The 27,177-nt window shown below is 29.7% G+C and overlaps 1 protein-coding gene across 1 annotated transcript; it reads left to right on the forward strand.

Moving 5' to 3' along the window:
* The first annotated feature begins 426 nt into the window (after nucleotides 1-426).
* On the forward strand, nucleotides 427-13,537 carry LOC113366057 (1-phosphatidylinositol 4,5-bisphosphate phosphodiesterase classes I and II-like). Its single transcript, XM_026607608.1, has 9 exons — nucleotides 427-508; nucleotides 2,453-2,720; nucleotides 4,297-4,583; nucleotides 6,423-6,688; nucleotides 7,094-7,310; nucleotides 7,688-7,810; nucleotides 8,000-8,131; nucleotides 10,195-10,447; nucleotides 13,218-13,537. The coding sequence occupies exons 2-8, from the start codon at nucleotides 2,564-2,566 to the stop codon at nucleotides 10,318-10,320; spliced, it is 1,308 nt and encodes a 435-aa protein (XP_026463393.1). The 5' UTR covers nucleotides 427-508; nucleotides 2,453-2,563; the 3' UTR covers nucleotides 10,321-10,447; nucleotides 13,218-13,537.
* The last annotated feature ends 13,640 nt before the right edge of the window (nucleotides 13,538-27,177 follow it).

Below are 27,177 nucleotides of genomic sequence, written 5' to 3' on the forward strand. Positions count from 1 at the left end.
AGACAATATTAGAATACCCCGTGTTCACCATAATATCCAACTTAACTAATTCTAGATCTTATATTTGGTTTTTAAAATAATCTATTGATTTTAAGAAAACATACTTTAAATTCACATCTAATCGATATGCTACATTACAGTTCTCTGAAACACTAAATTTTGTATAAAAATTATTCTATTTTCAACTACAGCAGATTTCAGAAAAATGAAGTGACTGAAATTTGAGAATCATTTTCGTATATAATTTTTGTATTTCAGTAAGTTTGTATATCTTTCATGTAAAAAATCTGTTTTGAATAATAATATTGTGTTTTTATTTTAGGTTGTACTACCAGAACTAGCAAGCATCAGGTTGGCAGCTTACGAGGAAGGGGGCAGATTTCTGGACACCGAGTGCTGCCAGTTGTTGGTCTTTGGTCTTTGTCCTGGTTATAAGCATGTGCAGCTAAGAACAGAATTGGGCTTACCTCTACCATTAGCCACATTATTTTTATCTATAGTAGTTAAGGTATAGTAAATAATTTATAATATTAATAAAATTAGTCTTCATCTAATATTTTATTCTCAAGTAGGTCAAGCTATAAGATTACCACTTTTCTTAGATTTTGCGCTTTAGTATATATGTTTTAAATTAAATATCCGCGTTCTTCTTCGACATTTCCAGTCCAGTTTCTATTCTATCAGTAACAGTTCTACTTTTGAAACCTTACCGTGATATATATTATAAAATATTGTTCCATATTCTACTTGAAAATATATCAAAACTTTTCAAATATTGTTAGTAGTAAAGTTTTTGTCCGGGAGCAATCTGGAGTTATGCAGCAAATATATTTTACAAGTTTTCGCATCTTTTGAAATTCAATATATTGTTCAAACAAATCCACCAGAATTATGCTTAGGTTTTGTTTTGGAGTTTAAGAGAATATATAGTTGGCATCTTAGTTCAAAAGAACGTATCGAGTGTCCTATATATAAATATGATATCAAAATTTAATATTTTCATTAAATTATAAATATTTTTAGTAACTTAATAAGTTTGATTCGGTTAGTTTAATTTGGTTAGTCTTAATTCAATCTCAAATTAGTCTAAATTTAATATCAAAATTTAGTCTTTTCATTGAATTAAATATTATTCATCAATCCTATAAGTTTGTTTCAGATTGTTGACCCTAATGAAAGATATTTTGAAAAATTCTGAAATATAACAGCATATATATTTTATAGTCATATTTCAAGCTATATATACAGGGTGTCCCTGAACTTAAGCTCAAGCCAAAATGGGGTGATAGTATTGACCTTAATTATCCTGAAAAAAGAATTTTAAAAAATATCTCACGTTTCAAAATTATGAGCTTTTAAGTGCAATCTAGAGCTTTGGTGATTCATAATTGATGTAGAGTGATTTAGAATTATGTTATAATAATATATAATATAATGTGACTAAAAATTGTCATAGTTTTACCTAATTTTTAGGTTGCCAATTTCTAAATAACGTGAGCAATTTTTTAACTTTTTGTAGGGCAATTTATAGTAATTGCAAAAAAATCGAAAATGAAAATTTTATATATTTTTACGTTTTAAAGGTTTCTGAACATTTGGCATACCTTAGAAGAAATGGATGTATGTGTGTGTGCGGATACAAATTTAAAAATAATTTATAATAAGTGCAAAAAAACGAAAATGAAAATTTCATATATTTTTACTATTTAAAAGTTTCTGAACATTTTGGCATACCTTAGAAAAAATGGATGTATGTGTGTGTGTGTGTGCGGATACAAATTTTCGTCGATTTTAAAAACATTCAATTGGTATTGATAAGGAGGCGTGCTGATTAGTTTTTGGCAAAGGCAGGTTCAGCGGTTATGGCCTCTCAATAAAAATAATTTAGAAAAAATGTCATTTGGCGGTCAAAAATATTTATTGGACATATATGTACATCAAATTATCAGACATTTTATAGAGATTTTCATAATGTGTACACATTTGTGTAAATTTTTTTGGGTTCCGTATCAAGATTTTCAATGACGGTACGGTAAGTTCCAGTAATTTGCCTCAAGGCACGATGCCATGCACTCCACTAGTTATTCTAATTTTTATCAGGGCAATACTATCACCCCGTTTCGGTTTGAGGTTAAGTTCTGGGACACCCTGTATATTTATATATATATATATATATATATATATATAATATTTTATATTTTAATTTGATGGTTTTCCAAAATACTTAAAAATACATAAAAATGAATTTTATTATGCATAATTTTCGAATAATAATAATATATGACTGAATTAGTAAAATGTTTTCCAGTATAATTATGATACATGAAATCCCTAATATCTATGTGAGAACTATATGGAAATTATCAATTCATAATTAATTAAATATTATTCATACGGCATTATGATATTTTAATGTGTTTTTATAATATATAAATTATATAATTCTTTCCAGGATTACGTTCCGCATAACTTTGTGGACATTGCCGATGCACTCGCGAATCCGATAAAATATCAAAGTGCATTGGACAAACGTGCAGAGCAACTGGCTGTGCTCACAGAAGATATGGAACCAGAATTGAATGCTGATGGAGAAGAAGACCACAAGGGTGAGGGTGGTGACAAATGTGATACAAAAGGGGATGCAAATGTGCACCTGTCTAGTACGACAGGCAGTGGCAGTATCTCTTCTCTAGTTGCTAAACCTCAGCGTAGAATGACCAGTAAGTAGATAATGAATACGTCTATAAGAGAAATTGGAACTGGGCATTATCATTTGTTAATAATCTACATATATATAAAAATAAGTCGGAATTTCCTTCCTGACGATTTAACTCCAGAACGCAAGAACCGATTTCGACAAGTTTGCATTCGTTGGAAAGGTCTCGGTCCGCAAGGTTTATAGTTAAGAAAATTAGTGGTGCCTGGCATAGTGCCTTAATGCAAATTGCTGGAACTTCACACACCGTAATTAAAAATTCGAGTAATGACATTAGTGAGTATTATCAGAATTATGCTTGGTTAAGTCAACGAGCAATTCTTGCCGCAAAGAATAATTATGTACACGCACTGAATTTCATCATTCAATCAAAAATTGCTGGCGATTTGGTGACATACCAATGATTCCGACATCTTTCTCGAAACGGAGTTCGTCGGGTTTGCTAGTGTTGTATAAAATTAGTTTTAATAGAATTTTTAAGTTTGTTGATTATTGGGAAGTAGGCAATTTAGCTGTCAATCAATAAAAGGTTATGAGCTGTTTCTGGTGGCGAAGCCCTAAAAATCGGCAGTGTCAGAATTGGTTTGCCAAATTTCGTTCTGGCGATTCTTCACTCAAAGATGAAAACCGCTCTGATCGTCCAGTCGAATTTGATTACAAAAGATTTGCCTACTTCTACACTTATTATCCAACCTCTACATTGTACAACTACTAAAATTAAAAATTTCAATAGCGTGAGCTGAACTTCTATTATATAATTATATCTATGCAATGACTGAAATGTTTGTAATTTATTTATTTAATTATTAATATAATATCTTACATTATTTGTAAGTCACATGTTTATATCTACCGTATAGATATATCACATATAGTTCCACAATATACTCAAAATTATTGTTTGGTTACATAATAGGCAATTAAATTAACTCCTATAATTATTGATACCCAATATTGCAATACCAATATTCGTTGAAAAAATGAGCATACTAATATAATGTCATTGAAAATTAAAAAATAAAATCAAGTCAAAATGTTCAATTTTATTTTAAAACTAAATGCCACTTGCATCTAAAAGTGGAATTTTCTTTTAAGATAAAATTGAACATTTTGTCTTGGCTCATTATTTCAAACTTTAATGAATTTTTATAATTAAAACACTTTTTGTAGACTTCTAATATTTTAAAATATTTGTTAAGAACATGAACTAATCATACAAAGTTTCATTAAAATCGAGAAAAATTAACTATTATTTACGAAATAAACAGCTAGGGCGAACTTTACCAAATAAATATCAGCACGATTCCCAACTGATATGTATCGATTTTCAAAATCGGTTCACGACTTTAGGCTAAACGTGGACGAAAAATTTTTCACATTTTAACTGGTTATAAAGAAATAGCTTGGCCGATCTTCTTGCGAAACTAATCAACGAGTGTTTCATCAAATGGCTTTACATTTTTTTCGGTGCAGCTGTTTTTAGAAAACGTTCTCGTCAATTATAAATAATGATGACATTTGAATATATTTATTTACTGCAAAACTTATTTTTTGAATAATAACAAATCTTTTCTTTGCAGTATCAAACGTCGCCTGCAGACGAGAGCTTCTAACATCCGACGGCGGCAGTCCTCATTCAATAACCGCCGGCGGTAGTCCTCGTTTGCATCACCGGGCTAGTGTGGTTACCAGCACCGCCTTGGGCGGGATGGTTGCAGGCGGCGGTCTCATCGCCAATGCAGCCACTGTCTCGTCTCTGACTGGAGGAACTGACGACAAAGAATTCAGTGACGGTCAGAACGAGGTCACAAGCAGCGGAGCAAGCGGTGGGGACATGCCTGTTGTCAGAACTATTTCAGCTGCTTTAGTGAGTAACTAAAGATAAATCTAATTGTTTGAAACATTTTATTAAAACTAATCCCATTTATTTGTAATTTTTTATTTTATATTGTTACGAATTGATTTGTCTATTATTAGTTACTAATTCCTGGAAAACTACTTTAAATATTACAACTATTAATGAGAGTGTTAGTGACTTAATTACATAATTATTTTCACATACATATTCTAAACATTTCTTAACATAAAACATACAATTTATCCTAGACTTATTTAACCCGCGGTGCAAATAGTGTCCGAACATGTCCATACTTCGGGCCCGATTCACATTACACACTAATCACATATTGTATTATATTAAATTACTTTCGGTTCGGTGACAGCTGCCGATGCGCTGACCTGTTGTTGTTCTTTTAGCTCACCTTATAAAAATAGTTTATTAGACATTTTGCACTCTGGACCGCGCGTTTGATGACCCTGATTTTATACTCAGTGCCAATACTTTACATACACAAAAGAAGACTACTCTCACGACTGTGGGTTAATTGCATACTTCTTCTGGACACTCAGGAAGAACTCATATAAGGACAGGGGAAGTTTTGTGTTATTTATATATGTGTGCGGGTGCTCACTTGCACATTCATAACAATATATCAATTTGATTTAACCACGTTTTTAGTATATATGCCTACTCTTGTAAGTGTAATGTAATCTTTCCTTGAAACAAGTTCTAATCAAGTGTTTGGATAGAGCGTTATAGATGATGATATATAGATGATAAGTAGATACAAAACTTTTCGACATTTTCAGGAATAAAATAATCAGGAACAACAGAAACAATGACTCTTTTTAGGTCTAGCAATAAGAATATTGTGACGGATGAAGGTTGATGCTTCCTTTCTTGGGTGTTGCAACGACTGCCAAATATTATATCTTAGCATTGCATCCCCATTACGAAAGGGTTACTCCAACTCCTTAACCCTACTTCCATAAACACCTTGTAATTACCTTTGGAAACTAAACCAACTAACTACGCGAATGCACTTTTATCTCATTTAATTTAACTAATTATGATTACAGATCTGAGGAAATGACTGTACCTACGTACAGTCATGCCCTTGTACCTAAACTCTAACGTACTGATTAATCTTTATAAAATAGTAACGGAGTAATGTAACAAACTAATGTAACATAATCGGAGTATTGGAATATGCTAACGGAGAGAATAGCTAATATATAATACATCTGACCTTTGCTGGAACAGGTTCTTCTCTCCGGGCACAGCACACACACCACTATGCACTAAGCGGGTCCAACGGCTCCCTCCTGGACCCGGCCGACCTCCTCGGAGGATGTTACATTCCTTAATGACGCTTTTCAACCCTCGACTTGAACCTTATATTGCAGGAACCCTAGTAGAAGTATGTGGGGGAGTACATTTGCACTGAGGGTTGTGCAAACCTTTTACGACAATACCAATTGTCGTTACAATATATTTATATTATTGTTGTCATTGTGTAAGAGCACCAACTTCTTGTTTTCAGGTGCAATTGCTTTTTCCTGTTTTCTCTTCTCGCGCAAGTCGTTGATCGACTTCATTTTTTTTTTTGTTCTTTTATATTAGCTTTTATATTTTACCTTTAATGACATCGTGTCGAAAATATCAATATGGATTCGATCTCATTTCCTTTTCTTTTTACAACCGTGTTCAGAAAAAAAAAATTCCACTTTTTGCCTTTGCACTTGCGGCTCATTTATTTTTTGGCACCACATCCTGAATCACTCTCGAATCTGGTTGAAATCATATATCAGTATTTAAAATATTTTTGTAATTAATATCAATTTTATTCCATTACTATCTTTTCAGCAAAAAGCTCTCGATCAGGCTATTCCAGTGCGAAGTCCCGAAGCGATAGCTGCAGAAGACATCAAAGCTGAAACACTGGAAAAACTTTTCGAAAATAAATCCGTTGCTGAGAAACGTTTGGAGATGGAGAAAAAAATAGAATCGTTGCGTAAGAAACAAGACAAGGAAAGGCAAAAGTCTTTGGAGGGTAGCGGATTAGCTGAGAAGAGATCTTCTAAATTCTATATGAGCAGTAAACTTGTGAAGAGGCTATCCAGTAAAAATATGTAAGTATAGTAATAGATAATATAGTAATAGAATATTATTTAATAAAAAGGAGTTATAATATTCTAATCGAGTATAGACATTCTGGTACGACCATCACGTTTTCCCAAATTTTCTTCACATTATTGAATGTGATCTTTAATTTTTGATTTTGAAAATAAATCCTAAAATTGGCATATCGATAGTATTTTTTAATAATAAGTTATATGCAGATTTATTTTTAATCAAGGTAGTCATAAATGTACCTATTTTATTTTCAAATGATATTGCTCTTTTATATAAATTATTTCTCCAATTTAAATTAGGGTGAAGTTTGGCCGACTTATGAATACTTTTATTAGTTAATGTTTGTAATTTAGTTAATCTGTTTATTTCGCATTTTATGAAATTTTTTTGTTGAATTTCAGCAGTGACGCACCTTGGTCATCGGCGGGATCTTTAGGAAGTGTTGACGGGGATAGTCACGCTGTGGCTGCCGCCGCTTCTTGTCCAGCTTTAGCTCGGCTGGTTCGCGAGCACGCTATTCAACTCAAAGAACTTCAGGAACGTTATCATGAAACAATATATTCCATAGCCGAAAAGGCTTTAAAACAATCTCAGGCCAATCAGATGAAAGCTTTGAGGGTAAGTAAATAATTAACACAAATCAGCGGTTAAAACACAATTATGTCATTCTGGCTCCTGAATTTGAATTTTAACTTATTGTGTTTGTTGTTCTTTATTGATTACTATTGTTTAAATTATATTTTGGCACTATTTACATTTCAATTTACTACTAGGAGTGTGTGGTATTTTGCCTTAATCCAAGTTGCATGAACTTCCTATGTGATAATCGACTTAACCGAAAAGAATTGTCATTTGGTAAATTCAAATTATTACGATAAGAATTTGAAATATTTATTTTGATAATAAGCTTTGTGGAATCTAGTACAGGTCCATAATATAAATATTGAATCTTACTTAACAAATATTTATAATTAATATAATTATTTTGTTTGCAGGCTTTGCTGGATAGAGAAACGGCGGAACTGGGACAAATATTAGAAACGACGAGGCGGAAAGAAGTCAAAGATCTTGCTAAAAAGCATCGAGATCGAGATGAACTCATTCGTATGAAAAGAGAAGTGAGATATAACATTTTTTTTTTCAATTATAACATTTTTTATATTAATCCAAGTTCTAATGAAAAAGTGCTCGAGCCAGTTTAATTCTAATTTCTACGTCTGAATTTATTTATTAAGCTTCATTTATCTGAAATATTTTACCCTATTGATAACATTGACTTCTAAAATTGAATTGTATTATGATTTTAGGTGGCAACAGCAATCGTCGAAAGGGGTGTTGCAGAACGAGTTAGACTTGCCCAAGATTATGAGAGAAGAATTGATGTTCTACAACGTGAACATAATCTTGTGAAAAAAAATCTTGAAGAACATCGATTGAAGGTAAACTAATAGAAATATTTTATTATATGAGGGTGCACCATTTTAATTAATTATGGCAAACTTTTGAACAAATTGTAGGTATTTACGTGAAGTTTTCTAGTTATTACCTAAATATATTACCTAAAATATTCAAACTGAAGAAAATATATTTTATTTATTACCTGAGGAAGAGTTTGAACAAATTGTACCGGTATCAAATTGCTTGTATTCGATAGAATTTTAGTCAGATCTCAATCTGTCAAGACGTTATAAACAATAGAAGTTAAAGATATTAAATTTGTTTTTATATCATGCCTTCTATTGAGGAGGCTGTAAGTTTAAGGTTACACCTTACTCAATGAGGCTTACTAAATAAGTATAATATTTAGAAATAATTTCCAATTATGCATGAATCGATTTTATACACAAACTTCTTTTAAATATAAACTAATAAATAGGGAAATGTAATATTACTATTGCTCGAACCTCACAAATTTCATACATCTATCTTCTTTTTCCTAACATTAATAAAATAATGTTCTTACCTTACGAGAGAATCTTCAGTTTCACTCTCTGGGATTTTGATAAAACTTCACATGGTGATAAAATTGATAGTCAAACCGAACCCCAGAAAATATTATAGACCTGTGAGAAGTGGTTTAATTATAAAAAAGAATTAAAGTTGTTGCAAATACGCGCTAGGTTATCTCGACATACTAACAGGGAAAAAATTATTTATTTATTAAAAACTATTTACGTATTTTTAATCAATTCAAGTTATTTTATATTAGCTCTGATATAGCATTTTTAACAATAAATTATATCTGGTCCTCCGAGATAATTACAGTGTTCGTGTGTAGTGAAATTAATTTATTTTTTAATAAACATTGCGCCGGGCATCTACAACTGTAGTTATATAAAGCATCGTTGAAGTAAGTAATGTGCTCTTACACACATCTTATCAACCTATAAATCTGATTAACCCATCTAAATTTTTTGTAAAAATTTTAAGTTTTGCAACAAAATTAAGTAAGTCATTTATAGTTAGTAAGAATTTTGAAAATTAATACAAAAACGATTTGATTGAATGCTTTAAGTGGTTACACCACTGTAGCAGCCTAAAAAACGCATGTTTTTGCCATTTTTTTCGGGCAGAAGGAAATGTAATAAAATCATGATATTAAATATAGTTATTTATTGTACTTTAAAGTAACAAAATAAAATATAATTGTAAAAAAAAATAAAAATGACGGTACCACAGCCATTTCGGCGAGCCGCGTCAAATTGGAGGCGCTCCGCGGCACGCACAATAACTACAACAATTTCATTTTTTAATAGTATATTTAAAGTGCCGCGTTGCAAAATCGTGTTTCGAGAAAAACGCGTTTAAAGTTTTGAAATAAATTATAGATAAGAAAAAATAGAAAAAATATCAGTTTAATATTTTTCACTATTAATCTGATATTCCAGCAATATACAGATACTTTTTTATTTTTATAATTTTTTTCTTATTTCCTTCCCTTGATGATTTTATATCAGACGTCCTACTTTTGGCACATCCGTCAAAGACCGTTCGGCATGCTTAAGACGTTTATAATTGGCTTTAAGACAAAAATTACATGTTTAGATGCCAATATTAATCTCCAAAACTATTTTCATTTATAAAATATTGCTTAGGCCATCGTTGAAATTATCCCCAGCAATATCAGCCGCAATATAGTTAACCCTTATATGTGTTGACTCTGCACTGATCATCTATTGGTTAAAAATGCTTTTACAGTTAATTTATGCAATATAAATATTTAATAATAACATATATTAGTATATTTAAGAAGATACGCGTAGTCATTTTTCTTTATAATATTTTTTGTTGATGAATTTGAGCGGTGTCGGTTCGGAGCAGCCCGACGCGCATGGGAAAAAGCTCATAATTATAAGTAAAAAAATAAAGTTTTAGGTATGGAATATTTTTTCTCATATTCTAAAAGGTTCAAAGTATATTTTAAGCCTAAAAAAATTTTTTGGTTTTTCGAAAAATCTACAGTGGTGTAACCCCTTAATTATTTTCAATATTTTATTACCAGGCGAAGAATGATTTGGAACTGGAGTATTCTAGTCGCATAAGTTCCGCCGAGTGCGGTGAAACCGCCGGCAGCGGCGCCTCCACGGCGGCGGTGTCGAGCTTACAGGAACAGCCGTTGGAGCTGTAGCACGAGCGGCTCTCGACCATCAGCGAGACAATCTCCGCCACAACCAAATCCAAATGCGGTAAATGTAATAGTTGTTGTCGGACCGCCGACAGTCCGTGACAGCCACAGCTGACCAAACACGGCCAATGTGAGTAAAAATGACATTTAGATTTAATGTGTTTTTTTATGACTGTTATAAATTCATACTTATTATTGAATCGATTATATAAAAGATGATAATAGCAGTGCTAGTGGCAGAGATTTCAAACTCAGTTTGATCTTAAAATTACAGTAGTTAAGGTAACACAGGTACAGAATTCCGGTGTAGTACATAATTTCGTGATATTTTCATTTCATCGCAAATAAAATTTTTATACAATTCAACATCAAGAATATAGTTAGTTAAATAGTTTCAATTTATTAAATGTTTCAATTAATTTTTAAAGCCGTATCGAGCTTATGATCGTAGCCCGTACGGCGTTGTTGTTTAGCCCAAGAGACTCTTCCATATCTTAATAATTATAAGTGACGCTAAGTTTAATGTACTTAAATCTATGAAATTATTGGTTAATATTAATATAAAATAACTTTATAATTAATTATTAACATACTTTTCGAGAAATTGTCAATTTCATGAATACCGTAATTATGTTCACACTAGGTAGTTTATGTAATTCCGTGCATATCACGAAATAACGAAAGATTGGCTTAAAATATTTTTGTCTTTTATTTTCAACTATCGTTAAATTTAGTGGTGTTTTTTATGTACATATTTTTTAGCTCTTATAATTAAGTTTGAAACTAGTGGGGTGGGTGGCATCGTGCCTTAAGGCGTAACGAAATGTTCGAGGAATACTGAATGTTTTTCAATAGATTATTATAAATATTGTAACATTGTCTAATATTTATAAGAATTATATAAACTGAATTGCAAAGTTGAAATTATTTGTGAAGTATATTAAAACTATAGTCACAATTAAAAATAAAATCTGAATTATTTTCGATATACAAAAAATTTAAAAAAAAAATTATTTTGAAGACAAGCATAAAGTTCTTTGAATCATTCAAATCGGACGCTTAGTTCTCTCAAAAACTTAAATTTTTTACGTATTTAGCTCAGTATCTTTGAAATGGATGGGCCTGTCTTTGCCAAAAACTAATAAACCCTTCTCCCAATCATTACTAATTGAATGTTTTTTAGATCATTCAAATCAGATGCTCCGTTCGCTCAAAAAGTCGATTTTTATTTTCTGCACTCTTTGCTCCGTATCTCCGAAACGGCTGGACCTGCCTCTTCTGCTCTTCTCCCTATCAACAGGAATCGAATGTTTTTTGAACCATTCAAATCGGTTGATCCATGCGCCCGAAAACGTGACTGGAAATTTGTATCCTACATACATACACACACACATCCATTTTTTCTGAGGTATGCCAAAATGTTCAGAAACCTTCAAAACGTCGAGAAATTGTAAAAATTTTCAATTCCGATTTTTGGCCCATTACAATAACTTACCCACGGAAGTTAATAACTACTCTCTCGTAATAAAATACACAAGTTTTTCACTCACAAACTTTTCGAAGGAAAAGATTGTTTTCGCCAGAATATCCGATTTGCTAATTTTATGTTTTCTCAACGTTTCATTCTGAATCAAATGACACAGTGTGTTCTGTGTGCGGGAAGATAATTTTCGACCTTTTGTTGAGGTTTTCACAGAAACGGCTGAGCCGATTTAAAAAAAATTAAGCCATTCGATTGATATTTACTCGCATTGGTTGTTGGTTATACGACCGGCTGAACCATTTCTTTAGAATTAGTGCAAATTGAAGAGAATAAGTACAAGTGCAAATTTTTTCGTCCACATGTGAGCGAAAATTTCAGAACCAATTTTGAAAATTTTAAATTCTATCTTATCTAATAAGTTGGAAGATATCTTCTGGAAATTGTGTTGATTTTTAGTTAAGATTTTAGTTAAGTTTTTAATAAAGATTCGTCATTTTTTATGAAACTGTATATGGTGATAAAGTACTTGGCTAATGAACACACGTGTTTCGGCAAAATACAGATCATTTCTATAAATGACGTGTTCTACGATGCAAAATGTTGTTTTATAATAATCCTATAAGTCTACTCTATTCAATAGAACAGTTTTAAATATTTGGTTCGCTTTCCTACTTTTTCTGAAAATCATCTTTAAAGTCAAACGTTTAGTCAATTCCGGAATATGGTACACTTACTATAAATGCTTTTCATCAAAACCAGACTTTTTTAACAGAAATATGTATATGGAAGTAACATGGAACAGAGCTGCTACTGCATATTCTCGTAGGAAAATAAATAAATAGACTCGTATAAAAATGTATAATATGGAAACAGTGATAAAAAACTCAGTCACTCGATGTAACTCGATAAGAACTATCGTTGATCAGTTTTGCGCAACGATAGGTCAAGCCGTTTCTTTGTAATTGGCAGAAAGTGTTGTCTTCCTAACAGTTCATCCATCGTCTAATAACCTATTAGGTGTCCTATTAGTAATAGGACACGCTCTATTCGTAAAATACGGGAAAAGAATTCGATTACTAAGACCGGTGTGAAACTATTTTCCGACTGTGCTAGGCAACAAGTTATAGACAGAAATATGTTAAGGATAATGCCGTGGTAAAAAGCGAGCTTAAACGTAATATATGGTTGGCAATATCGTAAAATTTGGTTTGTATTGTCCTGGCAATATTCAAGAAATCTGGTGTCATGTGCACTGGGCGTATGATATGTATCTTTATTGTCTAGGAGTATACATATTTATGAAATATATTTTAATAGTATTATGCATTCTTCGAATTCTGTTTATTTTTAGGAAGACAAGTACGATAATATTTAACATTTGATAAATATTTAATTGTTTTTTAACATTTTTTTACAGAATCCTATGAAAAGCGGTTTGCAAGCATGCAGATCGTCATAGATCTCTCGATAGAAAATTAATTTCGACATAGCACCATATGCCTATGGTTAAAGGTGCAATTTGTGTGTCAGTTCCAACCTTGCTTAAAAGCAAATTTACCGATTCGGTTTGTCTAATTGCAGCTCCAAAATTGAAGGTAATTCAAAGAAAATTATCTTAGGCAATAGTAATATATCTGAAGATTTCATGTGAGATCCCACGTTTTGAAACTGTTTTAAAATATTCGCTTCAAAAACTCAGCGTTCGTGTATTATTAAACAATTTAGTTATTGTGTAAATACTGCAGAAATTTATTTATTGAAGAAAATCTCATAGTGTTTTAAGTTACCTGCTAATAAATTAATATATTTTAATAGCACTTTTATATTAGTATGATTTGTCTATAATATTTTAATTCATGAATATATGACAAATAATAATAGTATCAAATTTCAATTTAAATCAAATTAATATATTTTATATGTGTATTTTAAATATTATTTATCTCTGTTAATTATTTTTGCGGTAATTCTGCAAGACTGATTTCACAAAAACTGCACAAGTATTAGAGTTTATAGATAAAAGTATTAAAAATCGTGTTGAATTTTTTTGTTATTCTTACTATTATTGTGAATTTTATCGTCGTTCAAATTAAATATATAAAACTCATAAACTTATGTAGTAGGTGTAGCATAAAGTGAATAAATGTCTATATTTCTAGCATTTGAGTTTAAGAATTGTAATATACTAGGTATAGGAATTTATAATATTTTGAGTGCCATATGTATTGCTTTATTATGCATGATACCGTAAACAACTTGATCTTATACATGTGAAAAATGTATATTTTTTTCTTTACAAACAATGTATTGGACTTTTAGGTTTATTCGTGATGGTGATGCTGAAGTTCAAGCAATATTAAAATTACTTACAGATTAAGAAATTTTTAAAATTAAATTTTTCATTTAAATATGATTTTATTGAAATATCAGTTTCAACGCATTAATATTTTTTATTTCGCCCAAAGTATTCAATCAATTATGATAGCATAATACATTCGAAATCCAAGAAGTGATGTGGTAAAAACGCATACAATTTTATACTTCAACTGCAGAATGCAGAAGTAAAGAACTCTATAAAAATTAAAAATGTGGTTAAAAAATTAGTAGCTTTTTTTAACTAATCATAATAGGGGAGATCCAGTACGGTTGTTGCACTTTTTTATCAGCAATAATTTTAGTTATGATTTATAAGGTGACTATACGTCCCGGTTTGGCCGGGACAGTCCCAAATTTTCACATTGTGTCCCGGTTTGTTCCAAACGTAATATTTGTCCCGGATTTAGATCTTTTGTTCCGGATTGTCCCGGTTTTTTGAAAATTAAAAGGTAAATCACCAAAAATTGTGAAAACAAATGAAAAGTGATTTTTTTAAAATCAATTATCAAGAAAGTGAAATAGAATTTTATACAAGGCTCAAAAGCCAAAAATATAAGATCGAAAAATATATAATATATAATATAATATCATAGATAAAAAAGTTGTACATATAATCAAAAATAAAAGTCTGCAATTCTGATTAAAAGAAAAATATTTATATGGAAAACCTTCTTTTTTATTGTTTTCTTAAATAACATTTGTTATTTTAAAGAACACTCTCCCCATGTGAATGTAGGGAGCTGGCTCAAAGCAATAATGGAAACTTGTTCGAACAAAAATACTTCATCTTTCTTCCTTTGAACCCTATCTCAAAATCAGTATAGTTTAACTGTTAGGGCGATTGCCACTATAGTAACCTGGCACAACCGTACCCAGTCTGTACTGTTAAACCATATTAATACTTCAAAAGGGTTTTGTGGTGTTTTAGGGAGTTCACTACATTCACCATTTTAGAGACTTTTAATGTAAATAACCACCAAAAATACGACCAAAGTTGTTATTTAAATCTATTTCGACAACATACCAGTATTATAACTGAACCTTTTATATCTAAACTTTTAAAGTAATTTTTAAGCAAAATTGTCCTGGTCACATATTTAATTTTACACACGATTTACTGTGAAGATAGCAAAAGAAATTCATTATAAGAATATTATTATATTAGTCATTACATTTCTGTATCAGCACAATTTACTATAAATAATTAATAACGCAACAATAACAGCCAATTGAATGTAGTTAAAAGAACTTCGATTTAGCATACATTTTTTTTATTAAGTGATATTATTAACTTTAGTGATGCTTTTATAATACTGTAAAGAATTTGACTGTGATCATGTATTGCAATTATATGGCACTCATTTATGTGTGATTACTATTCATATTTTCTTAGTAAAAAGTTGTTGAAGAACATTCCCTATACTTAAGTAGCCAACTATTTTTAAAACTGTTAGTTTAATAATTAAAACTTGTTTGTATAGTTTATGTGACGTTTATAATTCAAATTAATTTAATTAATTTAATTCAAATTTTAAGTCAGTTTTAATGGTTGTGATTTAATTTTAGCAAATTTAGCTTAATTATAGCATGATTATTTTTCTTTAGATTACCATGGCGCTTTGTATTAGTTATGATATCGTTTTTCTATCTTGAATGAATTTTAATTTTCAGTATTTAACATTTAGTTTATTATTGTTTATTTTAGTTTATAAATAATGAGCAATATATAAAGAGAGCAAAAGTTTTTGAATATTTTTATGGTAATAAAATGAGCCAGGCAGTTTTTTGTAAAGACAGTGAAATTCGAGGTTTGGTGGTTTGTCGGAATTTTGACAATTAATTTATAATGATTTTACGTTAATTATATTTTTATTTTAATTAAGATTTAAATTCTTAATTGGAAATTCTTTATATTGAACGAGAGATAGTATTAAATTATTTTTTTAATTCAGCTCTTGGCAGGTAACTATAATATATAAGGTCTATCTCTATTCTCTACATTATAGTTTGCTTGAAAATTTCAATACTAAATTTAAAAAATAGCAATTGCTCGAAGAGTTAGTTTTTTAGTCAAAAGGTTTAGTTCGTATTTCTTAAGTTTCTTTTTTAATTTAGCCCTTAGCAGATCACTTTATAATATAGAGTCCTATTCTTTATTATTGTTTGCTTGAAAATTTTAAAACTAAATTTACGAAATATGATTGCTCAAAGCAGTAGGTTTTTCTTATATAAAATGCTTTAAGTTTTAATCTATTATATTTTTTTTTGTTAATTCAGCCTTTGGCAGGTTACCCTATAATATAGAGTCTATCTCTACATTATTATTTGCCTGAAAATTTCAATATTAAATTTAAAATATAGCTATTGGTCAAAGATGTAATTTTTTCTTATATAAAATGCTTCAAGTTTTAGTCTATTATGATTTTTTTTAATGCAGCCTTCGGCAGAATACCCTACAATATAGAGTCTATCTCTACATTATTGTTTGCTTGAAAATTTCAATACTAATTTCATTAAATAGCAGTTTATCAAGAAAGTAGATTTTTGATCTCCGTTTCAGTTATTGTATTTTCAACATTTGCATCATTTTAATGGATTTCTTTTTATTAGTAAAACAAAATATATATACTTTTATTTTAAAAAATAAGTACATAAATTCAATCAAAACCTTTTCCAATCAATAATTCACTGGAACCATTTTTGAGTTTTCGAATTAATCCAGAAATATGTGCAAGGCCCATACAATGTCGTTGGTTATCGTTCGTATTTTTTTAATTTAATTAATTTCTAATTTATTTTTTATTTTATTATTTTAAAAAAGTCTATTTATAAGCTTTTTGTACTTAACTGTTACATTTTATATATAAAAATACACTTTATACTAACGAGTAAGCACAAGTGTTGATTATGTGAGTAGTAAATTTCGGTTGCTTGTGTAATTTAGGGATGGGCATTTTTTTTAAATTTCGATACTTTTCATGTTATTGATATTATTAAATATACGATTATCAATATTTTTGTTATTCACGTATACTTCTGGCAAACTGGATCAGAAAATAAAACTGTTAAGAAAAGGAGTAAAATATAAATTCAACAAGCTATTATGCTATTCTCGATATTTTAGTATTCGAGATTGATATCCATTATTTTCATGATACAAAATTTTATGCCAATTGGTTTAAAAAAAATTATGCCCTTTGGATACAAAATTTTATGCCAATTGGATAAAAGTCAACAAAATAATGCTTACATTTTGGTAAACGTAAATGGTTACGGAATTATTGCTATAAAATCAGATTTTGACAGAGAGACCATTTGTACCATTGAATAAATTCTAAAACCTTCTATTATATCTAATTTTTCTATTAAACTGATGATATTTTTCTATAAAACTATGAAAAATCTCATTTCAAAATTAGTGTAACTAGTGGTGTTTTTTTTTCACAAATCGGCCGTGTTTGAAAACTAAATATCTTTTTATCTCTCTCTATAAATCTAGTATCGAATTTTGATAGAATCGAAATCGAAATTACCCATTCCAAAGTGTATATGTGAGGATTAAACTAATATTTAGATATAGAAAAACTGTTTACTGGAAATCAATATATGAAAGTTATTTATTTTTATGCGAGATTGAATGTTTAATTGAAATGTAAATAATGTCTGTTTAAAAGAATTTATACAAGTGCTGGCAACTTGTTTATTTATTGCTTATATATGGATTAACACACGATAAACATACAATATAAATATATATATATATATATATATATATATATATATATTGTGTGGCACAAGATGTTATAAAATGCGACAAAATTTTAAATATATATAAGTGTATTTTATATAATTTTATTTCAATATCTATAAGATTAGAACAAATCACAAAATTTGGCAAGAACATATATAAATATAGGAACAAATCTATGATTGTATTAAAAGCTCTCTGTTATTGATGCATACACTTGACAATCACATTATGAAAAATATATTGATATTAATACCATAGTTATATAATATAATACGAAAACTATTTGTGTAATATTTGGACACCATTTGGACGCTCGGGCACGGCGACAAGGAACGTTGTTTAAATTTAAAAAAAAAAATTAGGAACGTTCATATATTACGTAAGACGGACATTTTCACATTTTCCGAAGTTTTTGAAAAAAATATATCTGTATAGTTCGAAAGTTTTTAACGTCGCACCTAATGGATGAACGTCCCCAGAATAGAAACATGTGTGTTATAAAAAATGAATCTGTTGTGATTATCGATGTTAATATATATTTTTAAATTTCTAGGTAGTTGAAAACGAAATATATGAAATATTAAAATTAACTCATATGTTGCAGGTTTAATATACGTTATTTGAGATTGCTTTATCAGCCACGATAATTTTTGATACTATAACTAAAACTAAAATTTTGATAATAATTTAAATAAATTATTTTGTTGGATTTCATTGCAACTAATAGTTAACTAGTAGCAGTGAACTTTAGGCAAAATATGGACAAAATGATAATGACCATATTTATTTTTTTCAATTTTTTAATTGAAAAAGATATATTTCAATATATAAAATGTATACTGCATAATGGTGGATTGGTACTGGTACATAAGTCTACCCTTGGCTATTATACTTCTCCATTAGATATTTTACATCAGTACATTTATATGCAATATAAAATGACCTTTTTTAAAAAAACTAGTAATGTAATATAATATGAATGACTTTATCTGAAAATTGGCTAGTATTAGTAATGTCTCCGCGACTGTATAACATGAGGAAAGCCATAATAATAATCCAGTCAGATGTTGAGCGTCATTGTCACAGTCTTTTCGAAGTAATCAATTCAAACGTATTTCGCGCTTACAAAAGTTTATTTTGAAGATGGTTTCGTCATGTTTTTTGGGACTTATTCACTATAGTAATTGCTTTCGGTGATTTCGATCAAATCTTTTGCAATTATTAGGACTTTGATGGAATTTTGATTATTTATTCATTTTTGTTCACTTTCGGACAAAATGGCATATACTTATATAATGAACAAAATGACATAGTGCTATTTTCCAAGAACTACAGAGTAGTTCATTTAAGGTCAAAATAAGAAAATTGAAACTTGTCAAAGGTGATTGATCTTCTAACTTTTACTCCAACTAATTCTAAAAACAGATCAACGGATCCAGCGGTAAAATTTCGCCTATACATCTGCTTAACAAGCTGTGTGTACAAATGTCGCTTATGGACGACATCCCTTTGACAACTAGTGTGAATTCATTACTCGACAAAATCCATTATTTCGACTTTTGATTCAATATTCATTACTCTGAGCAATATTATTGAGAATTCTAATTTGTTATTGAGATTCTTAATTTTTGTGAAGTGTAATTTTTATATTTTAAATATATTTTTCTATCCTAATGATTTAAGGAGCAATAAAAATTATTTTCGTCATAATTTTTTGTTTTCTGTGGAAATAGTAAACATAATATTGAATCCAGGATGAAATTAATTGATACGGCAATGCAGTAGTACCCCGCCTTACGAGCGACTCGTCAAACGTGTTTTCAGAGATACAAGCCGCCAAAGACGCTTCTTTATACGAGCAAAATTCGTATCACAAAGCAACGAATCGCTCCTATCGTATTCGAGAACGTGCGAGTGAGAGGCGTAACGTAAACTTATGGCGGTGCGAATGAAATAGATTCAATAGCAATTGTAACAAGGATTTTCGTACGTGAAGTTGCATTTTAACTATCATACAAATATTTAAAGTAAATTTTTTCAAAGAAATTTCGTGCAAATAAAAAATTACCCCGAAAAAGATTCAACTGGTCGCGAGCATCAGAATTGTTTTAACAATACAACTCATTACAGTACATGTACAACTCATTTTCGCAATAAGTTGAAGAAAAAAAATAATGCTCATTGGATAGTAAACCCAAAAACTAGTATAATGATAATTTAGTAATTTTTAATTAGTAGTTTGCTATGTTTTTGAAAAATATGTATTTGATCTTAGCAATAAAGTTCTATTGTTCTGGAACAATTGCTTCGAGATACGAGCAATTCAACATGCGATCGTGCTTACGGAACGAATTAAGCTCGTAAGGCGGGGTACCACTGTACTGTGATATTGAAGGTGCACCACGTTGTTGAAGATGATGAAATTATCAAACTATCAAATTGACTGCGATTAAATTTTCAAACTGACGTTTAATGCGTTGAATTTTTAATTTTAACCGTTAAATAAACATTTTCTATTTACAAGTTATTTCAGTACATCGTGGCTGATATTTATTTTTGTTCAAGCTATTATTGTCTAAGATTAATAGTTAAATATCACTCAAATTTGATTTTTCTATTTGTCCAATAAAAAGTACTTAATAAAATTTTATATGAATCTTATAAGATTCCGCAATGTAAAATAAAATTAATTATATAAATGTGTGTCACAATAATACTAGTTATGTTCGACATAAGTATGTTTATGAAAAAATATTGATATGAGGAGTATATAGATAAGATTTATTTAAAATATAACTGAAAAATCAGTATAAATACGAGTACGTAGTATAAGTAGTGAAATTACTTACACTTTGTTGAATTTAGAGATATTTAGTGATAATTCAATAGTAAAATAATTAAGCCATTGATATATTACTTCGTTATTTTATACGACTAATCAAAGGATTTAAATATATATATATGGTATGTTATGAAGAATTGATGTTTGTTTAAGAATATTGTCGCGATATTGTTATATTTATAATTTAGTTGTGATATTTTGTGAATTGGAATTGTATCTTTTTTATATAGCAGTAATTCAATTATTAGACCGAATTCATAATTAGTGTTAGATAATTACTTTTCGGGATACAATTCCGAAAACTTAAGTTATTTATTTGTTAAAAAATTATATTCGCCAAATATGGTTATTAGTTGAGTCAATGAATGTATCAGGTATTTCGAGAGTAGTTTTATTGAAATATTTTGTTTGAAAAATCCTAAGAATATTGTTCCATAAGCAGATTACAATCTAAAAAAAAATTTTGATAAATAGTAAACCAATTTTTGCTCAAACTTTCAAGTGATATTACTACATATATTTGTAAAATGGGGGATATAAAATTATATTATTTAATAATGTTCACTCTTATCATTCAAACCTACTATTTAATTGCAAAGTATTTACTCCTACCAATGTATAGATATTTTATTTTTACTTATTTAGCTGATTATTTTCGATCATATAAATATTTTCTTTATGTAATCTGGAAATTAAGTGTTGTGTAAATTCAGATGAGATTAAGGAGATACGTTATTTATTTGTTTAATAATTAAATTCGCCAAATCATAAATGTTTGGTTTTTGAAACACTTAAGTCTAATTTATTTTAGCATATAGCTTTACGTTTTTATCCATTTTTTATTTTATCTTATATTTATTTTATCTACGTTTAAGAGGTAAAAAATAAATACAAAAAATGTATAAATTTCTAAATAATTTAAGAAAATTTGATTAAATTATAATTTGATTAAAGTGTTGCTCCAAATATGGATAACAAAGTCAAAGTTGATAATAGACTAATTAATTATATTTATTGAATTTTTGCAATTTCAATATAATTTTATTGTTTTTTATTGTTATTTTAATTGTTATAAAAATAATCTATTTAAAATATATTTATTTTAAAAATAATTATTTAAAAAAAAAGTTAATTCATTGGATTAATTATCGTTGTAGGAGACTTCATGCTAAATTAAATTATATAAAATTAAAATTATTTTTACTATTTTTATAATTTTCCTAAAAATGCTTCATTGACTCAACTACGTTACAGAGTTGAAATTCTTATATATAGATGTATGAAAAATAGTAACAAGCTGATTACATCATTTCAAAATATTACATTATAAAATTATTATTAAGGCAAATTGTTACAATTGATGGGATTACTAAGTTAACAATATATAGTCCTATCAATGTAGTCTGATGACTCTGCATACGCCCAAAAATGCAAACGCACACATACATATATATACATATATATACACATATATATATATATATATATATATATATATATATATATCTGTATGTGTGTAAATAATTTTTACATTTACCAGTGGCACAATTATTTATTTTGTACCTTTACGTGTGTTACTCTAAAATGATCTGTTACTTCGTTAGAAAACTCGATATCTTGTAAGTCTGTACATATAATTATTAGTCATTTTAAAATAAAAACTCATTAAAAAATACTGCACTCTTATTTTGCTAGGAGTTTGCTCTAAAAAGAAATGAAAGAGTTTTTGAGACCATTCACCAAATTATATTTCAGAAGACCTGAATACTTTTTTTCTTTCATATCCTTATGCAACTTTCTGAATAGTTACCAGTTAGACGTGTTTTCAAACACTTTTTTTTTTATTTATTTCTCTAACCAATCTGAGCCTTGGTTTCAATGAGGTTATTTGCTGTTGGGTACAAGGCATTTAGAAATTTTCCAAGTGAGGAATTTACTTACATAAATATATTGATTGTTAATTCATTAAATCTTGCTGCCACTTTCTTTTCGGTCTTCTGGTGGAAACTTGTTTTTGCAGATCTATTATTAGTGTGTTTGAATGGTATGCACTCTTTTGATGATATTTCGTACTTCTCTCCTTGATAACCTCCTGTACATATTTGATGTTTAGATCTTGATGAATTATTTTGTTGAAGACATACCAGGGCGCGTTTACTATGGCTCGTAATATTTTTGACTGTGCTCTTTGGATGGTTTTTATATTGGACGTGCTCGCACATGCCCACAGCTCGATACCGTATGTCCATATTGGTACTATTACAGCTTTTTACATTAGGATCTTGTCCTCATATGACATCTTAGAGCTTCTTCCAATTACCCAGTAGAGTTCACGAAATTTTTTGTCTGTTTACTTACGCTTCGCCCTGATGTGGGTACTCCATGTGAGTCCTCTATTGCTTTTTGGAATTTCTACATTGTTGATTTTTATATTTGGGCAATCTCCCTTTCTTTTGGTAAAGGTGATGTGGACTGACTTAGTTGAGTAATAGTAATTTTTCATTTATGAGTCCACTCTTCTAGTTTGTGTATATAATATATAATGTTGCAGCTGTTCCGAAGCCTTTGTGGCGTCTTCGTGAGTTGATAAAACCATGGTGTCATCTGCAAATGTTGTTTTGAGTAACAAAAGTTTGCAATCTACTACACACATAAAATATGACATTTCTTTCATTTATTAGAATACTAAATTTTCACAATATTCATAAAATTGTTGTACAAATGAATATAAGAATACTTACCATAAGAATGAATAATAATGAAAATGTATTGAATTTAATATGCATCAGTTGTAATAAATATATTTTATGTCATATATCACGGGCAGATAAAGTATTTAAAATTGTTGCTATTGTCGTAACTAATAAAAAAAACATGCAGATATATAATAGAATATTTTCAAAATGTATTGAAACAAAAAAACAAAACTCATTTTATAACGTCAAATTATGTATAAATAATAAAATTATTAGTTTAAATTCCTTTACGGTACAGTTTTCATTATAAATATGTTTCATCTCAGAAAATTCCTTAAAATTCTAAATCCAATCAATAATGCTGAAAAATTCTTATGTCGGTATCTGTCAAAAACCAGCAAAGAGTCGAAGAAATGCAAAGAACTCAGGATGAAAGTTGCAAAAGGTAAAGATGGATGTCCCACCTGTGTGCCACCAAAGTGTCCTCCGCCAAAACCGCCGCCGTATGTCAAGGTACGAATTGTTTTTATTTATTCTTAAATTTTCTTTGGATTCACGATACAGGATCATAAGATTAAATCGTATCATTTTTTGTAATAAAATATGTATTCATATATATCATGTATCAGACGGACACATTGCTTTGTGTAGAAGACACATTAATGTGTCTTCTTTTACAAACAACAAATCTTTTACATTTTTACAAACAAAATTCCTATAATCTATTTAACAAGTATTATTTACATATCTACACACAGAACTTTAACTTCTTGAAGAAGTAGTTGCTTTTTGCGAGAAAATCCGACTCTCTTATTCTTTAAAAATAGATAGCTTTTTGGAAAAAACGTACATGTTTTAGCCAAAAACTCTAAACCGATTTTAGAAATTCAAAAACTGTTTGAAAGATATTGGTTTGAGAATTGTGATGATTTGTTCTTGGTAAAAATTAGCCGAGCTGTTTCTTCATACTATTTTTAAGAAACTGTTTTAGACGATAATGATTTTAGTCTATATTACGAAAAGTGGTTTCTATCAAAGTTTGAGAAATTGAGCGTGTTCTTGACGTGTGTCAAAATTTGACCCTTCGTCGACATAATCTCAAGAACTACTGAACTCATTTCAAAAATTTTAAAAGTCTACTACTGGTTAGTTTTTCGAGTCGATTATTCGGGCCGTTTCTTTGGTAAATTGTTTCTCGCAATATGATGCTCTACAGAAACTCAATTACTTATAAATCTCATTATTGATTAAGTCCATTATATACTAATGTCCGGGCATTCAACAGCTTAGCTTAAGGACAAATGCCACTGACACCTTGTAGCCTTTTTAACTTCTCAATGGGTAAGTTATAGTAATCGCTATAATATAGCTATTGATACAGATACGTGCTGATTAGTTTTTGGCTTAGGCAGGTCTAGCCGTTTCGAAGATAAGGGGCAAAAAATGCTACAAACGGTAAACCAGTTTTTAAGAGAACGGAGCGTCCTATTTCAATAATTCAAAAAACATTTTACTTGTATTGACGATAGAATTTTCATGACGGCGAATCTAGCGGTTTCGGAAATCTAGTAAAAAAAGTAAAAAAAATGCCATTTGGCGATTAAAAATTATCATTAGATATATGCTCATAAAATTATCAAATATTTTATAGAGATTTTAACAATAAGTATAAATTTTGTTTACATTCCTATGGGTTGCGTACCAATGTTTATCCGTTAGACGGGGACGCGGCGCTTACGCGCTTTGATATTTTGCCTCTATGCAGTTAAAGCAGTACGATTGCTTTAAAAAAAATTCAAAATTTCCAAAATATTTCAAAATAAAAAAAACATTTTTTTTCCAAGAAGTATTTTTTTTAATATTTTGTCAAAAATTTATAGTTTCTCAAAAATCTAATTTTTTCAAAGTAAAAGTTTTTTAAAAATGTTAATCTCATAAAAAAAATGGTACGGGAAGTTCCAGTAATTTGCCTGCGCCCCACTAGTTTTTTAACTTCCCAAGTTATAGTAATCGCAAAAATCGAAAATCAAATTTTTTATATATCTGTTTTGAAGGTTTTTGAACATTTTGGCATACCTAGAAAAAAATGGATGTATTTGTGTGTGTGCTAATTTTCGTCGATGATTTCGGGAACACCGATCAACCGGTTTGAATAATTCAAAAATCACTCGATTCGTATTGATAAGGAGACGTGCTGATTAGTTTTTGGCAAAGGCAGGTCCAGCCGTTCCGAAGATACGGGGCAAAAAGTGCCAAAAACGGTAACTCAGTTTTTAAGAGAACGAAGCGTCCGATTTTAATAACTCGAAAAACATTTTCTTGCATCGACAAGATGAAAAACTGTTCAAATTTTTGGGAAGGCAGGTCCAGCGGTTTTGGACTCTCAATAAAAATAAGTTAAAAAATGTCATTTGGTGGTCAGAAATGTTTATTGGACATACGTATATTAAATTATCAGATATTTTATAGAGATTTTAATAATGTGTACACATTTTGTGTGAATTTTTTTGGGCTCCTACCAAGGTTTTTAATTACAGTACGACAACAATTTGCCTTAAGGCACGATGCAATGCACCCCATTAGCTTAAATTAAACGACAATGGACAATTATGTATATCGATAATATTTCACAATTATAAATACAGAAAATATTATATGTATAAGTAAAAATGACGATCTTTATCGTTAACAATTATCGTAACCGTCCCGAATTATCCCAACTACTACATATGATGAGTCTCAACAATGTTGCCATGTCCGAAGTTGCTTCCTATGCATGTTGTTCAGTATTTTGTTGGTCACAAGACCAAGTACCGCTAGGTGCCCTACCAGGCGAACAGACGCCATCCGTTCGGTACGGTGTTAGAAATGCCGCGAATGCGTGCAACAGTACAAAGCGCGAACAAATCGTCGACCGGTGTATTAGGAGAACAGGCCGTTTCTGACAATATGTCAGTCGAGTGCCGACCGCAGGGCAAGGTTACGGCTAAATCGCGCATCGGCCCCTGTTCTGTCCGGACACTTTATTGGAGTGGCTGAAATAAAATGCAGATTTCGAAGGTTTCGCATATCATAAATGTTCAATGTCGCAAGAGGAAGCCCGAAATGGGAGTGATTCATGAAACCGTGTTGAAGTATAGTAAGAATATTATAATATATGAATGTATATCATTTAAACTCTCGAAGGAGATGTTGTTTTCGAAAATAATACGATTTGCTAATATAATGTTTTTATAATTTAGCGTTTCGTCTTGAATCGAATAAGGTCAATTTTGGAAAATGTATGTGTGTGTAGGGGACAAAAACGTCTGGACCGATTTCAAAATTTAGAAACCATTCGATGTAACTCGATACGGACTAGCTTTAACAGTTTTATGCGATAATTTGATCACAATTTTCAATCAATTTTAAAAATTCAATAAGTATTCGAAAGAAATTGACTTCTCGTTGATTAGTTTTTGGTAAAGATCGGATAAGGCTTTATTTATAATTGAATTTAAAATTTTTTTTGACGATCTTGTGAAACTTTGTACAACGATGAGTTTCTAGTCTGAAAAATATAAACTAAAATATTATAGGCCTACCATAAGCGGTTGAATTAAAAAAAGTCATAAATGATTAAAATTTCGTTTCGCGCCGAGTTAAGCGATTCTAATGAGAATTGTGCCGAAGTATATGTACGTTCTGTGGTGTTGTGTAGATACTGATTACA

This window comes from Ctenocephalides felis, unplaced genomic scaffold (assembly GCF_003426905.1).
Source record: "Ctenocephalides felis isolate EL2017-DRISC unplaced genomic scaffold, ASM342690v1 CF-g0.4_SCAFFOLD_01170, whole genome shotgun sequence".
Lineage (NCBI taxonomy): Eukaryota > Metazoa > Arthropoda > Insecta > Siphonaptera > Pulicidae > Ctenocephalides > Ctenocephalides felis.

What these genes read in the sequence shown, in the direction of transcription:
- LOC113366057 (XM_026607608.1), top strand. Translation starts at nt 2,564, where the DNA reads ATGGAACCAGAATTGAATGCTGATGGAGAAGAAGACCACAAGGGTGAG. An exon ending in ATCAGATGAAAGCTTTGAGG is followed by an intron (nt 7,311 to 7,687) that starts GTAAGTAAATAA and finishes TTTTGTTTGCAG; the next exon opens with GCTTTGCTGGATAGAGAAAC. An exon ending in TTGAAGAACATCGATTGAAG is followed by an intron (nt 8,132 to 10,194) that starts GTAAACTAATAG and finishes TTTTATTACCAG; the next exon opens with GCGAAGAATGATTTGGAACT.